Source organism: Thalassophryne amazonica, chromosome 18 (assembly GCF_902500255.1).
Source record: "Thalassophryne amazonica chromosome 18, fThaAma1.1, whole genome shotgun sequence".
NCBI classification, from domain to species: domain Eukaryota; kingdom Metazoa; phylum Chordata; class Actinopteri; order Batrachoidiformes; family Batrachoididae; genus Thalassophryne; species Thalassophryne amazonica.
In genome coordinates, this window is record NC_047120.1 from 46,176,062 (window position 1) to 46,192,652 (window position 16,591).

General features: G+C 41.6%; 1 protein-coding gene across 2 annotated transcripts in view; it reads left to right on the forward strand.

The window, feature by feature from the left end:
- Nucleotides 1–16,591, forward strand: part of kcnh4b (potassium voltage-gated channel, subfamily H (eag-related), member 4b) — an 84,120-nt gene that overhangs the window by 38,146 nt on the left and 29,383 nt on the right. For both annotated transcript variants that reach the window (XM_034194016.1, XM_034194017.1), the window contains exons 5-7: nt 9,478–9,715; nt 11,803–11,960; nt 12,235–12,442. In XM_034194016.1, the coding sequence (XP_034049907.1) occupies nt 9,478–9,715; nt 11,803–11,960; nt 12,235–12,442 (604 nt within the window). The remainder of the gene's footprint in view (nt 1–9,477; nt 9,716–11,802; nt 11,961–12,234; nt 12,443–16,591) is intronic.

Here is a 16,591-nt window from a genome sequence, read left to right on the forward strand (position 1 = left end):
TGACTTACACATGGACTGAAGCATGCTCCAGTTTTTCCTTTTACCTTTCTTCCTGCCCCCCCACTCCCGCGGCAGGCCCCCGTTCTTCCCAAGCTGGCAGGCGGCACAACTTCAGTTGCAGCGGCTACCAACACACTCACATCACCTCAATTTGGAAAACGGACTGTTTCAAGTTTAGTGCACATAAACAGTGTCAAATGTATACGAGGTCTGTCAGTAAAGTATTGGTCCTTTTTATTTTTTTCAAAAATTATATGGATTTCATTCATATGTTTTTACGTCAGACATGCTTGAACCCTTGTGCGCATGCGTGAGTTTTTCCACGCCTGTCGGTGATGTCATTCGCCTGTGAGCACTCCTTGTGGGAGGAGTCGTCCAGCCCCTCGTCGTTGCTGAGAGATTGGCGCTTTGTTTGATCAAAAATTTTTCTAAACCTGTGAGGCACATCAAAGTGGACACGGTTCGAAAAATTAAGCTGGTTTTCGGTGAAAATTTTAACGGCTGATGAGAGATTTTGAGGTGATACTGTCGCTTTAAGGACTTCCCACGGAGCGGGATGTTGCGCAGCGCTCCCAGGCACCGTCGTCAGCCTGTTTCAAGCTTAAAACCTCCACATTTCAGGCTCTATTGATCCAAGACGTCGTGAGAGAACAGAGAAGTTTCAGAAGAAGTCGGTTTCAGCATTTTATCTGGATATTCCACTGTTAAAGGAGATTTTTTTAATGAAAGACGTGTGGACGGATTGCAGCGTCGGCTCGCAGCCGCCGCGACGCTCCGCCACAGGAAAAACACCTCTGTTGGAAGCCTTAAGGACAAGTTGGAACATCTCCAGCTGATAAACAATTTCTCATATACTCACTCCACTGAAAGCCATCAAAAGCCGCCTGGATTTTACAAATGGTTATCAACACGGAGGTGTTTTTTCCTGTGCCGCCGCACCACGCCGGCTGCGTCCCGACGCGCGGACCCGCCCGCACATCTTTCATTAAAAAAAATCTCCTTTAACAGTGGAATATCCGGATAAAATGCTGAAACCGACTTCTTCTGAAACTTCTCTGTTCTCTCACGACGTCCTGGATCAATAGAGCCTGAAATGTGGAGGTTTTCAGCTTGAAACAGGCTGACGACAGCGCCTGGGAGCGCTGCGCGACGTCCCGCTCCGTGGGAAGACCTTAAAGCGACAGTATCACCTCAAAATCTCTCATCAGCCGTTAAAATTTTCACCGAAAACCATCTTAATTTTTCGAACCGTGTCCACTTTGATGTGCCTCACAGGTTTAGAAAAAATTTTGATCAAACAAAGCGCCAGTCTCTCAGCAACTTCTCAGACAAAGGAATTCCGACGAGGGGCTGGACGACTCCTCCCACAAGGAGTGCTCACAGGCGAATGACGTCACCGACAGGCGTGGAAAAACTCACGCATGCGTACTAGGGTTCAAGCATGTCTGACGTAAAAACATATGAATGAAATCCATATAGTTTTTGAAAAAAATAAAAAGGACCTATACTTTATTGACAGCCCTCGTATGTGTTGTCCTAATTCTGATGTGTGCCATTATTACGGTAAACAAGTAATAATTGTAGATTAATTGCTGTTTGTATGTGGAATGTGAGTGCAGAAATCTCGTTGTTGTAATGACAACGATAATAAAAGCTATCTATCTATATAAAATTTGACTGACCTAGAATTACTCAACCATAATCGGCTTCATACGCAATCTGTTCCAAGTCTCTTTTTTATGTGTGTGTTTGTTTAAGGACTTTGCATGAATTCTTCTATTAAACAAGTTCAAGCAGAAATTGCTGACCGCCCCTATAACTCTGGAAGTAAACAATACTTGATTTTGAGCTTGCATTAAAAGGAATGCGGCTTTAAGCCGGAGCAGAGCTGTAATGATTTCAGCGCTTCTGCAGCAGCATTGCTCTATTATCAAGAGAAATCACTTGGAAAGAAAAGTTAAGATTGGAGGATAAAAATACAAGGCTGATGATCCAGTCTCTGCAGTACAGTCAGATCTGGAATAGATTCTGTTCTTTAGCAAACTGAGGGATTGTTTACTGCCTGATTCTTGTGGAAAGCCACGCTTTTATCCTCATTCCTGTCATTCACAATCTACTTTTTAATTTGTGGTAAGGCCTCAGGCATGCTGGGAAATGCAGTTGAAAGAGTAAGGTGTGAGGGAAATGCACAGACCAGCTGTCTCAAGAAAGCTACGTATCTGGGCGTGTGTGTATTTGTATTTGTGTGTGAGGGTACTAATTGGGGTTTTTATTACAGATGCTATATTTACCTCTGCCAGCCAAGTTGGAGGAGGTTATGTTTTATGTTTGTGAACAGCCTGGAGCCCACAATTTTTCATATATTGTTATGAAATTTTTTACTGAAGATTCATATCCTGATAGGCAAGAACTGATTACAATTTCAAAGTTATAGGTTAAAGGTCAAAGTCAGGAAAAAATTTTGGAAATTTGGAAAAATCCCTATCTTTTACATTGAATGAATTTTCAAAAATGCATAACTGTCAAAAAAGATCAAATTTCTTTTATATTTGAGAGTGTTATGTAGGATGGTCAGGGGCGTCGGACTGGGGGGGGGGTAAAGGGTACTATGTACCCAGGGCCCAGAGCATGGGGGGGGGCCCACAAAAAACTGGCATTAAATACATTTTTGTGTGGCATGTTATTAATGTCCATACAATTCATGTTGTAAAAGAATATAATTAGAATGAATGTATAAATGTTGCAAAACATAATTCTGCTCTAACAATAATATTGAAAGATCTCTGAGGGCCCTTCCACCCCTGCACAGTTGTACAGTGGTTTAGTCCAGGCACACAGGTGGCACTCTGCGCCCCACACACACACACACACACACACACACACACACACACACACACACACACACACACACACACACACACACACGCCCCAAACGGGATCTGACAGAAAGAGGAGGTGTTTAGTAGTGCTGAAACAACTAATCGTTTTAATCGATTATTAAAATAGTTGTCAACTAATTTAGTCATCAGTTAGTTGTTAAATAACTTTCTTTTACCGCAAATGTTTTGTTTCTTCCATATAAATCAACCGTTTCTGCAGCGCGGCTTTGCTTTGAACATTGAACCAATCGAAGCAGTGATTCGCAGATCAAAGCAGTGCTTCGATCTGGTGCTTTGTTGATTCAGTGTTTTATTTCGCTTAATCTAATTTTTCCCCACTAAAACCCCAAAGAGTATATGTCTGAGAGTAATGTTTACCTTTTTATGTTAATCTGACCTGTTATGGTCTTCTGAAACAGTTGATAGATGTATTTTATAACTTAAAAACGGGACCGATGCTAACGCATTAGCATGTCTATGGCGTTTTCAATGTTAAAGTTAGCATTAAGCTGTTGCAGCTGTCAGCACATTTGTTTTCTGTATAATAATTCATGGCTCAGCGTTTGTTGTCATAAAAGAGTCAAATGTATGACAAGTTGTAATATTTTATTCATTTTATTCATTATTCATTCATTTTTGTTTATATATCAATAATAATAATAATAATAATAATATAAACAGCAACAATAAAGTAATAATAATAACTAATAATGCCACAATACAGTTTTAGAGAAGCAGACAAAAAGAATCTGATAAAACAGAAAAGATTAAACCAACTAACAATGAACATAAATAAATATAGAAATAACTGTTTCCTGTGAACACCTATTGACTCTTAAACCTCCACTTCATCCCTGTTTTATTTAAGTTTAATGACAATTTGTTTCAGTCAAACCACATCTAAGCTGTGTTTTTACACAAGAAAAAAATAAAATGCAGTAAACTGCACATTGTGTCTTTTTTCATGAAAATATCTTATTAAATATAACACACTTTCGTCAGGCCTTTAAAATACTTTCGTGGACTCTTGCTGTAATATGTTGTCAGTGGTTGAGATGGTTGCTGCAGGCATCTAAACCTGATAGAAATCTCTTTGTGGTGTGTCGGTGATGTATGTACAACCCCTGGCAAAACTTATGGAATCACCGGCCTCGGAGGATGTTCATTCAGTTGTTTAATTTTGTAGAAAAAAATGCAGGTCACAGACATGACACAAAACTGACACAAATGGCAACTTTCTGGCTTTAAGAAACACTATAAGAAATCAAGAAAAAAGATTGTGGCAGTCAGTAACGGTTACTTTTTTAGACCAAGCAGAGGAAAAAAATATGGAATCACTCAATCCTGAGGAAAAAATTATGGAATCACCCTGTAAATTTTCATCCCCCAAACTAACACCTGCATCAAATCAGATCTGCTCGTTGACATTGACCCTATGTGTCTTTTTGCAAGGAATGTTTTCACAGTTTTTGCTCTATGGCAAGATGCATTATCATCTTGAAAAATGATTTCATCATCCCCAAACATCCTTTCAGTTGTCCAAAATATCAATGTAAACTTGTGCATTTATTGATGATGTAATAACAGCCATCTATCTCCCCAGTGCCTTTACCTGACATGCAGCCCCATATCATCAATGACTGTGGAAATTTACATGTTCTCTTCAGGCAGTCATGTTTCTGTGTAGGCTCTCAGTTGTCCAGGTGGTTTCCATAGTAGAGAAGCTTGAATCTTCGACTTGACTGGGTTGCTCAGGCAGTCATTTTTATAAATCTCATTGGAATGGCACCAAACAAAAGTTCCAGCATCATCACCTTGCCCAATGCAGATTTGAGATTCATCATTGAATATGACTTTCATCCAGTCATCCACAGTCCACGATTGCTTTTCCTTAGTCCATTGTAACCTTGTTTTTTTCTGTTTAGGTGTTAATGATGGCTTTCGTTTAGCTTTTCTGTATGTAAATCCCATTTCCTTTAGGCGGTTTCTTACAGTTCGGTCACAGAGGTTGACTCCAGTTTCCTCCCATTCGCTCCTCATTTGTTTTGTTGTGCATTTTTCGATTTTTGCGACATATTGCTTTAAGTTTTCTCTCTTGACGCTTTGATGTCTTCCTTGGTCTACCAGTATCTTTGCCTTTAACAACCTTCCCATGTTGTTTGTATTTGGTCCAGAGTTTAGACACAGCTGACTGTGAATAACCAACCTCTTTTGCAACATTGCGTGATGATTTACTCTCTTTTAAGAGTTTGATAATCCTCTCCTTTGTTTCAATTGACATCTCTCGTGTTGGAGCCATGATTCATGTCAGTCCACTTGGTGCAACAGCTCTCCAAGGTGTGATCACTCCTTTTTAGATGCAAACTAACGAGCAGATCTGATACGATGCAGGTCTTAGTTTTGGGGATGAAAATTTACAGGGTGATTCCATAATTTTTTCCTCAGAATTGAGTGATTCCATATTTTTTTTCCTCTGCTTGGTCTAAAAAAGTAACCATTACTGACTGCCACAATCTTTTTTTCTTGATTTCTTATAGTGTTTCTTAAAGCCAGAAAGTTGCCATTTGAAATGACTTTAGTTTTGTGTCATGTCTGTGATCTGCTTTTTTTCTACAAAATTACACAACTGAATGAACATCCTCCGAGGCCGGTGATTCCATAATTTTTGCCAGGGGTTGTATACGAGGGCTGTCCATAAAGTATAGGTCCTTTTTATTTTTTTCAAAAACTATATGGATTTCATTCATATGTTTTTACGTCAGACATGCTTGAACCCTCGTGCGCATGCGTGAGTTTTTCCACGCCTGTCGGTGACGTCATTCGCCTGTGAGCACTCCTTGTGGGAGGAGTCGTCCAGCCCCTCGTCGGAATTCCTTTGTCTGAGAAGTTGCTGAGAGACTGGCGCTTTGTTTGATCAAAATTTTTTCTAAACCTGTGAGACACATCGAAGTGGACACGGTTCGAAAAATTAAGCTGGTTTTCAGTGAAAATTTTAACAGCTGATGAGAGATTTTGAGGTGATTCTGTCGCTTTAAGGACTTCCCACGGTGCGAGACGTCGTGCAGCGCTCTCAGGCGGCGTCATCAGCCTGTTTCAAGCTTAAAACCTCCACATTTCAGGCTCTATTGATCCAGGACGTCGTGAGAGAACAGAGACGTTTCAGAAGAAGTCGGTTTCAGCATTTTATCCGGATATTCCACTGTTAAAGGAGATTTTTTTTAATGAAAGACGTGCGGACGGGTCCGCGCGTCGGGACGCAACCGGCGCGGTGCGGCGGCACAGGAAAAACACCTCCGTGTTGATAACCATTTGTAAAATCCAGTTGGCTTTTGATGGCTTTCAGTGGAGTGAGTATATGAGAAATTGTTTATCAGCTGGAGATGTTCCAACTTGTCCTTAAGGCTTCCAGCAGAGGTGTTTTTCCTGTGACGGAGCGTCGCTGCGGCTGCGAGCTGACGCTGCAATCCGCCCGCACGTCTTACATTAAAAAATCTCCTTTAACAGTGGAATATCCGGATAAAATGCTGAAACCGACTTCTTCTGAAACTTCTCTGTTCTCTCACGACGTCCTGGATCAATAGAGCCTGAAATGTGGAGGTTTTAAGCTTGAAACAGGCTGATGACGCTGCCTGAGAGAGCTGCGCGACGTCTCGCACCGTGAAAAGTCCTTAAAGCGACAGAATCACCTCAAAATCTCTCATCAGCTGTTAAAATTTTCACTGAAAACCAGATTAATTATTCGAACCATGTCCACTTCGATGTGTCTCACAGGTTTAGAAAAATTTTGATCAAACAAAGCGCCAGTCTCTCAGCAACTTCTCAGACAAAGGAATTCCGACGAGGGGCTGGACGACTCCTCCCACAAGGAGTGCTCACAGGCGAATGACGTCACCGACAGGCGTGGAAAAACTCACGCATGCGCACGAGGGTTCAAGCATGTCTGACGTAAAAACATATGAATGAAATCCATATAGTTTTTGAAAAAAATAAAAAGGACCGTTACTTTATTGACAGCCCTCGTATGCAAAATAAAACAAAACACTACTCCAGGTATGTTTTTGACGAGAATATAACATAACTTTGTTACAAGGTCAAACGTTAATGTTGTGTGACAAAGGCCTTTTAATAATAACTCACTTAAAGAAATAATGGCAAAACGTACATGTAAGTAAAAAAACAAAACGATTAATTGAAAAAAATAATCGACTGATGAAATGATTAGTAAAATAATCGTTAGTTGTAGCCCTAGTGTTTAGGCTGAAATAAAATGTCTTTCCTAAAAAAATCAAAGTCCGTATTTCAAAAAAGAAGAGAAAAAAGGACAGGGAAGGAAAACTAAATGAGGGAAAGCAGCTCCTAACCAAATTCTTTGAAAAGAGACGTGAGCTTGAAAGCTAGCTATATTGAGATGGGGGGTCTGGGGGACCAAATTGCACCATTTTCTAGAAAAATGGTGTAATTTGGTGCATTCCTGTGCATTTTAACAGACGGGAATGCACCAAATTGCACCATTTTTATAGAAAATGGTGCAGTTTGGTCCCCCAGACCCCCAACTCAGTATTGCTCCCCCAACTTTAAAAAGGGTTCTGACTCTCAGGTGTGATCTAAGGTATACATGATTTAGACCTGGTTTGACTACGCATTAGAAATTTGGTGTTTGCCTTAAGAAAAAAGAACATAACAGTGGGAGTGGGGGGGTGGGGGTGGGGGGTCTTAAATATGGCTAGTACCTAGGGCCCAGAATTTGGTGCTACGCCCCTGAGGATGGTATCCTTTATCGACTGACAACATTTGATCTGGATCTGATCCGGATTACAGATTTTGCGGCCATTTAAATTTAACATTGAAAACCAATAATGTATATTTTACATTATATTTTAATCAAACACAAACCAATCACTCTCATATGTGAGTGTGAGGTGCAGACTGGCACTCACTATCACTTGACAAAGTTTGATCCGGATCTGATCCGGATTATGGATTTTGTCGACATTTGAATTTAATATTGAAAAGTCCATTTGGTGTATATTTTGCATTATATCTCAATCAAAAGTGCCTCAGTCACTCTCATTTCTCTGTTATGGATTTACCTACACCACTAAAATTGGATGGAGGTTCCCATTTTATGACTGCTTGTCTATCTTCCAGTTAACAGCCAGAAACCAAGTGCCCAGAAGCAATGACAAATTGTGCATAGAAGCAATGACCAATGTTCTGTGAAAATTATATGAAAAAGAATTCAGAAACCAAAAACTTTGAACAAAAACAAACAAACCTGACAACACCACAAAAAACTTTGATTCAAGTGCATGAACATCTAATTTAGCTTATGAAAAGCCACTTCAAACAAAACGTTGACCTTGAAATTTTTTTCCAAGGTAAAATTTTGTGGAGTTGGAAACTAGTGTTGATGCAGATTTGCGCTCTAGTTTTTATAAGGGTTCTTGGGACCTTAATATTTGGCAGAACTTGAGGGATTTCAAGTGCATCTTGTCTTTGTAATGTAATATTCCATATGATAAGTTATTTTGAGCAGTTTAAACATTTCCCTGCTTCATGAGATTGGGAGAGAGTCATTTTTTTCCCTCTCATCTTTCTTTTCATTTTGAAGTAAAAGCAATGGTTGGCCACCGTCTCCCAATTACTTTCCGGTGGAGTCGATCTGTTCCCTCTATACTCACAAGCAATTTAAGTGCTCCTGAACACAATCACACAAAATTGTTTTTATCTCTCTCATTTGTGAAATCACCACACTGTTTTTGGATGGATTATGGCTCATTTATCTCTCCTCACTCTTCTCACCACTCTCAAAGGTAATAGCTTCTCCTCCTGCCGACTTCCAAACATGGTTAAGGGTATTTTGTTCCAACTACACACACGCATTATAGACCTGCCGCCTCACTATGCGTCAAATGAACTCCCCAGCTCATCGGCCATAACCGTTCATACGTGTTGCAGTTTGATTTTCCCAGTAAAAAAAAAAAACAATGACGCAACGAGGATAACCTTTGAAACTCGCAGTAGTGCACAGTCAGTATTCTGGACCTTCTCATTTTGTTGGACTGGCACAGCTGTCTTTGTGCTGTATCAGCTGAGACTTAAAGCACTCATGATATTGAAATGCTTGAAGTCAAGTAAAGGTCAAGCAATGTCTGAAATTACCAGGTGGCAGTGTTGGCAATAGGCTTTCCCCCTGACTGACCACAGCACTTTTCCTGTCATTGTGCAATGTTAATTCTCAATCATTTAACAAAGTAATCACTGTCTGTGCACGGCTGTGCAGAACAGATAACTCGCAACATTATCATATCCGTTGCAGTGTGCAGAAACATCAGTGGTCAGTGCACAGGAGAGGCGCTGACCGCTGACATTTTTATCCCCTTTTTCCCCACAAAAATCCTGGCATCACAGTGTCCATCTGATTATCTTAAAAAACCCCAAGCACTTCACCTCCTGACCATCTGCTTATCAAGATATTCATGTATGCAGCTTCTCCAGTGTGCATTTCTGTGTTGTACCTTTATCAACTGCAGATTGAAATTCAAGAGGCTTTTGTTCTTTTCCTCCCTTCTTCCCTCCCTGTGTTTGCCTCTAACAGAACGTGTTTGATAAGCCCACGGTGCCCGAGTACAAGGTGGCAACAGTGGAGAAGTCCCGCTTCATTCTGCTCCATTACAGCTTATCCAAGGCCCTGTGGGACTGGCTCATTCTGCTCGCCACCTTCTACGTGGCCGTGACCGTGCCCTACAATGTCAGCTTCACCACGTATGTCACGGACGCGACGGCACGCTCCACCATCGTCAGCGACATTGTGGTGGAAATGCTGTTTATTTTAGGTGAGGCTGGAAAGAGAGGACGCATTTGTTAATTTGATTTTGGGGTAATCATCAGACTCAATTGTGCCGTTCCATCCATCCATATTCTTGTCATCGCAAGCTCGTGCATTCCAGCATTCCAGCATCCCAAGATGCTGTTTCCCCCTTTTAACCCCGTAGGCGAGATGGATTTTGTAGAATCTCCTGGGTCTCTATTAGTTACTTCTCCCAGTTGATCATGACCATAAATCTCTGAAATGCTGGCAGCCATGGGATGAATTGATGGTATAAATCAACATTGATTTAATTTGGAGGTCTTGTCAAATTTCTCAATCCATCAGCCTGTTACTCAGAGGGAGGCCAGAATCCATTTGTTCTTTTTGTCTGCAAACTTCATCTTGGTCACTTCTTAGTTAATTGGAATAATGAGTGTCAATCCAATTTACTGATACGGCCAAAATTACAATATAGATATAATACATGGGCAAAGTTAAAACTTTACCCACCCCATGAGCAAGCAAATTGGTGACATTGGTAAAGAAAGACTACCTCAGACATTTTTTAATAATAGTGTAGTAAGGTGAAGTCCGGATTGAAAAGATGTTCCCGCTAGCTTGGGTAACGGGGAATTCCCCTTTGGCTGACCTGGTAGAGTTCTGGTCTTTAGTTCGAGCAGTTTGAGGTTCGATCCCACCGCCGTCCTGGCCACAAAGGTCCTCCGGTCACAATTGGTGTTGTCGGCAGGATGTGGGTAGTCACAGAACATGCTTAAATGCACCTGTGACTTCGGGACAAAGTCAAAAATGGTGGGGAGGTATGTAGCAAGGTGAAATCCGGATTGAAAAGATGTTCCCGCTAGCTTGTCTAATGGGGAAGTCTCCTTTGGCTGACCTGGTAGAGTTCTGGTCTTTAGTTCAAGCAGTCCGAGGTTTGATCCCACCGCCGTCCCAGCCACAAAGATCCTCCAGTCACAATAGGAAAAAACCTCAATTAGACCAGACCCAGTAGGATGACCATCTGCTTTGGCCATAGAATTGAGGAATCCTGAAAACCACACATAGTCCAGTGTTCACAAGGACAGATGGCCTGAAAGGACAACCAGAATTTAGGCCAGTGCTAGTTCAGTAACCAAATTTAGTACACGACCCAGTTCCATCCCCAACCAAATGTTGCTCCACCCATCACACAAGTATCTTCAGGAGTTCCAAGCTCCAGGGTGCCCAACTCCACGCGCAGGGACCACGTACATATGATGTGACATGCTCCTCACCCATTTGCTAAGTCCTGACACACCTGATCTTCCCCAGCATGGCTGGAAATCAATCACAACCACCAAATCAAGTGTTCCTCCTCATGGCTTGTGTTCCCTTTATATACAGTCATTTTACCACCATAATAATCATTATTCCAACACCCCATACATTAAATACTTATTGAGTGATGAGCTCTCTCGCTATGCATCAACAGCTGGGATGACGGGTGCCATTTTTTCTACAGTACATGAGATCAGACACTCTGACTTCTGCTCATTGGTTGCTTGCTTTGAAACATGAGTTAGATTATTTGTCTGGCAAATGCGCTGTTCCATATCGATGCCTTTAAACACAAACGTGTTCCAGCTGCTCCACATCGCCACCTGGTTTGTGCTCACATGGGAATGACCACAAATACACGCTGTTCCCTCTTGCGTTAATTTTAAGCCATTTTAGAGCGTGTTGATCAGTGGGATAATGAGTTGGACTCCTGATATATAGATTTGGGTTTGATTCCCAGGCACGCTACCTGTTTCGGTCATTTGATAAGACACTTTATTGGCATCGTCTCAGTCCACACAGCTACAAAAAGGTACTGGCCTTGTCAAAGAAAGCAACCTGCTTTCAAAACGCAGTTCAAGTAGTTAGAATTGGAAATGTGGTGTGATTGATTTGTTCTGCTTGTCATGTGGTACATGTGCACATGTCAGATGTCTTTGTTTTCTTTTATCTATTTGGGGCGGGGGGTTCTTCTGACATTGCATGGGGACATGTTACGTTTTGCTCACTGGGCTCCACTTTTGAGAAGGTGCATATTATGTCCACTTTAATTAACATAATCCTTTGTGTTTACAGACATTATCCTCAACTTCCGTACAACCTACGTAAGCCAGTCGGGTCAGGTGGTATATGAGCCGCGGTCCATTTGCATCCACTATGCCACCACGTGGTTTTTTGTAGATCTGGTGGCTGCACTGCCCTTTGACCTCCTCTATGCCTTTAACATCACCGTGGTGAGTACTGATGACAAACCACTTTGCTCTGAAATGTGCAGAATTTGGAAATGCATGAGTTGGCATCTTTGGGGCTTTATTTTTAACTGCCCACTTGTGAGACCAGAACAAAGTACTTAGTTAGTTGGAGGTGTGGATTCAAGCTGTGATATTCAGTTGTGTGTGTAGATCGATAACGCTGAAATTAGTTTCCAGAACACGACAAAGGGAATTTGTTCTAAACAGTATGTTCCTCCTTTCTTTGCCTCCTTATTAATTGCCCTGCCCTCCCAAGACATCTTTGGTCCATCTGCTTAAGACAGTACGACTGCTGCGCCTCCTGCGTCTGCTTCAGAAGCTGGACCGCTACTCTCAGTACAGTGCCATGGTTCTGACCTTACTAATGTCCGTCTTTGCCCTGCTGGCCCACTGGATGGCCTGCATCTGGTACATGATTGGACGCAAAGAGATAGAGACAAATAATCAAGACACATGGGATATCGGTGAGTCTGAGTGAGGCCTCCATGCCAGTTCTGATCAGTTCAGATCACAATAGCTATACAGGGTACAATTATGCTTTTTTCAGTAAAAGATAAATGACGTAGTAATGTTTACTAATTTTCCAGACCGTGCCATTTGTTATGTTTAATATGGCTTAAGGTGGCAGTGAAATTAAATTTTTCGTGATGCCACTGGCTTGGTTTCCATGTGACTATGTTTATATCTATGTTTATGTCTTAATCTCTATCAATCTTGGCAGATACAATGGGCCTATGGAAGGGAGGTAAGGATTGGTTGATAATGAAGGTCAATCATTAGGGTCAACTTTCTATCTTCAGGCTAATCTATGAGAAAATATCAAATTTTATGGAAATGAATTTAGATGTTATGTTGTTGGTGAACTTGACATATGGGAAGAGCTGATGGAGTCCTGAGGTCACTGGACAGAGGTGTTTGGCTATGCTGATGTATTTGCAGGAGAATGAAGGCCCAAGTCTTTAAGGTCCTGGTGCTGCCTGTCTTACTGTATGGTTGTGAGACTTGGACACTAACCAGTGTCCTAAGGCAATGATTGGATGTCTTTGGTACAAGGTCTCTTTGGAGGATCCTTGGGTACCGATTGAATGACGAACGAAGGCTTGCTTAAGGAAACTCAGAAGAAGAGTATCACTTGCATTGTGATTTTATGTCAGCTTTGACATTTTGGCCATGTGGTGAAGATCCCCTTGGCTTGAGAAGTCAAGGGGATGGATGGACCGGTTGTTTGCCTGAGTGATTGGCATCAAGGACCCAGCGTGATTTTGTGGTGTTGAGGATATGTATGTAAATATGTATGTAGACGACAGTGTTCACTTGATATGTTTATGATAATGGGATTTGAGGTTATGTTGTTAAATGTGTTTGTAGCATGGCCCAAGCAGATGGTCACCCCTTAGAGGCTAGTCTGCTTGAGGTTTCTTCCTCAATACATCAGAGGGAGTTTTTCCTTACCACTGTCGCCTGTGTGCTTGCTCTGGGGGTAGGTAATGTGTATATATGTATGTATGTATATATGGGGTGGCGTTTATAAGCTTTGCTTCTGCTCACCCCCTTTTTGGTCACACATGTCACTGTGGAATTGTCTTGTTATTGACGAGTTGTGTGCCAAATAAATAAGTTCAAGTTCAAGGATGTGGTGAAGTGTGACACTATCGCATGCTCCCAGACTTGACTGTTTAAAATCTCAGGTGACATTTACTCTACATTTGATACTTTAAAATGTGGGTGTGGCTTCACTGTGCTGTCTTTTGGTCTAGTTTTTCCAGGTTTTTATCTTGTGTCTATTTTGATTGCTCATTTTAGAGTTCAGGTAGTAAAGTGGTTTGTTTGTTGACTGTGTGTCTTGCTCAGTGTTCTTGAGCAACATACTGAACTCTGAAAACTGAAACAATTCTAAATCCCTTCCGTCCCCTCATGAAGTATCTGAAATGTATTTGATAACTGGTCCTGCACTCAGAGAAGTATAATTTAATTAAATAGTCTTGTAGCGCCACAGTTTTGACAGTCGGCACAGTAGCAGAGCGTTTTCTCTCTCACACGCTGGCTGTCATCAATGACCTCACGTTCATCCTGCACAGCAGAATTTCTGTCGACTGCCATCACAAAGACGTTGCTGTTTCATAAAATGTACAACTAAATAATTTATAAATAGGGTTTTTTCCCCTTGAGAAATTAATATTTCAAACAAGACTGTAACTCAGTAATGTACTTTGCACATATTCATTTTCGCAATTCTGACATTTGACGTACGTTTCATCTCCTCAGAGGTTCTTTTGTATGAGGTTATGTTAGTTTTCCCACCTTCAGTCATCCTGTGCGTGTTTCCAATAAGCTTTTATGTGTTTTAAAACAGAATGGAACTAGTGATGAGTGTAGGGACTTGGAATATTCTAAGGGCTCAGGACAGGGGTCTGCAACCTTTACTGTCAGTGTCAGAAGAGAAATTTTTGTCCCATCTTTCACAAATACAATTCTGGAGCCACAAAGCATGTTTGACCTTGAAAATGAATGAATAAAGATAACACAGCTTATATGTTTTTTCTACATACAGTATAACTATTTTTTAATTGTTCTTTTTAGTTGTTGTTTTTTTGTGACCCCAAATCAGGAACATTTGGATGATACGGAAAATGTGGTGGTGGGGTTGACTCATAATGATCCTGACATTTTCTTTGATTTCTATTTGCGTAACTGCAGTCAGTATGAAGCCAACATATTTCATGTTTTGTGTGGTCAATTTTATTTTATTTGTTATTTTATGTTGTGTGATCATGAACCCAATATATGCAGACAGTAACCACACAGGATGTAATGCTGCGTTTACACATAGGCAAGACGCATTACGAATGTGATATTTGCTTCATTCTTGGCACATTCCTGACATTCTTAACGTGACAACACATCTGAATAGGTTTCTTAATACACTCAACAAAAATATAAACGCAACACTTTTGGTTTTGCTCCCATTTTGTATGAGATGAACTCAAAGATCTAAAACTTTTTCCACATACACAATATCACCATTTCCCTCAAATATTGTTCACAAACCAGTCTAAATCTGTGATAGTGAGCACTTCTCCTTTGCTGAGATAATCCATCCCACCTCACAGGTGTGCCATATCAAGATGCTGATTAGACACCATGATTAGTGCACAGGTGTGCCTTAGACTGTCCACAATAAAAGGCCACTCTGAAAGGTGCAGTTTTGTTTTATTGGGGGGGGATACCAGTCAGTATCTGGTGTGACCACCATTTGCCTCATGCAGTGCAACACATCTCCTTCGCATAGAGTTGATCAGGTTGTCAATTGTGGCCTGTGGAATGTTGGTCCACTCCTCTTCAGTGGCTGTGCAAAGTTGCTGGATATTGGCAGGAACTGGTACACGCTGCCGTATACGCCAGTCCAGAGCATCCCAAACATGCTCAATGGGTGACATGTCCGGTGAGTATGCCGGCCATGCAAGAACTGGGACATTTTCAGCTTCCAAGAATTGTGTACAGATCCTTGCAACATGGGGCCGTGCATTATCCTGCTGCAACATGAGGTGATGTTCTTGGATGAATGGCACAACAATGGACCTCAGGATCTCGTCACAGTATCTCTGTGCATTCAGAATGCCATCAATAAAATGCACCTGTGTTCTTCGTCCATAACAGACGCCTGCCCATACCATAACCCCACCGCCACCATGGGCCACTCGATCCACAACATTGACATCAGAAAACCGCTCACCCACACGATGCCACACATGCTGTCTGCCATCTGCCCTGAACAGTGTGAACCGGGATTCATCCGTGAAGAGAACACCTCTCCAACGTGCCAAACGCCAGCGAATGTGAGCATTTGCCCACTCAAGTCGGTTACGACGACAAACTGGAGTCAGGTCGAGACCTCGATGAGGACGACGAGCATGCAGATGAGCTTCCCTGAGATGGTTTCTGACAGTTTGTGCAGAAATTCTTTGGTTACCCTTACCAAAAAATAGTACTGATAAGTATATAAAAAGTAAACTAGAAGTATACTTGAAACATACTTGCATATACTACTTTTTGGTAAGGGTATGCAGACTGATTGTTTCAGCAGCTGTCCGAGTGGCTGGTCTCAGACGATCTTGGAGGTGAACATGCTGGATGTGGAGGTCCTGGGCTGGTGTGGTTACACGTGGTCTGCGGTTGTGAGGCTGGTTGGATGTACTGCCAAATTCTCTGAAACGCCTTTGGTTATGGTAGAGAAATGAACATTCAATACACGAGCAACAGCTCTGGTTGACATTCCTGCTGTCAGCATGCCAATTGCACGCTCCCTCAAATCTTGCGACATCTGTGGCATTGTGCTGTGTGATAAACCTGCACCTTTCAGAGTGGCCTTTTATTGTGGACAGTCTAAGGCACACCTGTGCACTAATCATGGCGTCTAATCAGCATCTTGATATGGCACACCTGTGAGGTGGGATGGATTATCTCAGCAAAGTAGAAGTGCTCACTATCACAGATTTAGACTGGTTTGTGAACAATATTTGAGGGAAATGGTGATATTGTGTATGTGGAAAAAGTTTTAGATCTTTGAGTTCATCTCATACAAAATGGGAGCAAAACCAAAAGTGTTGCGTTTA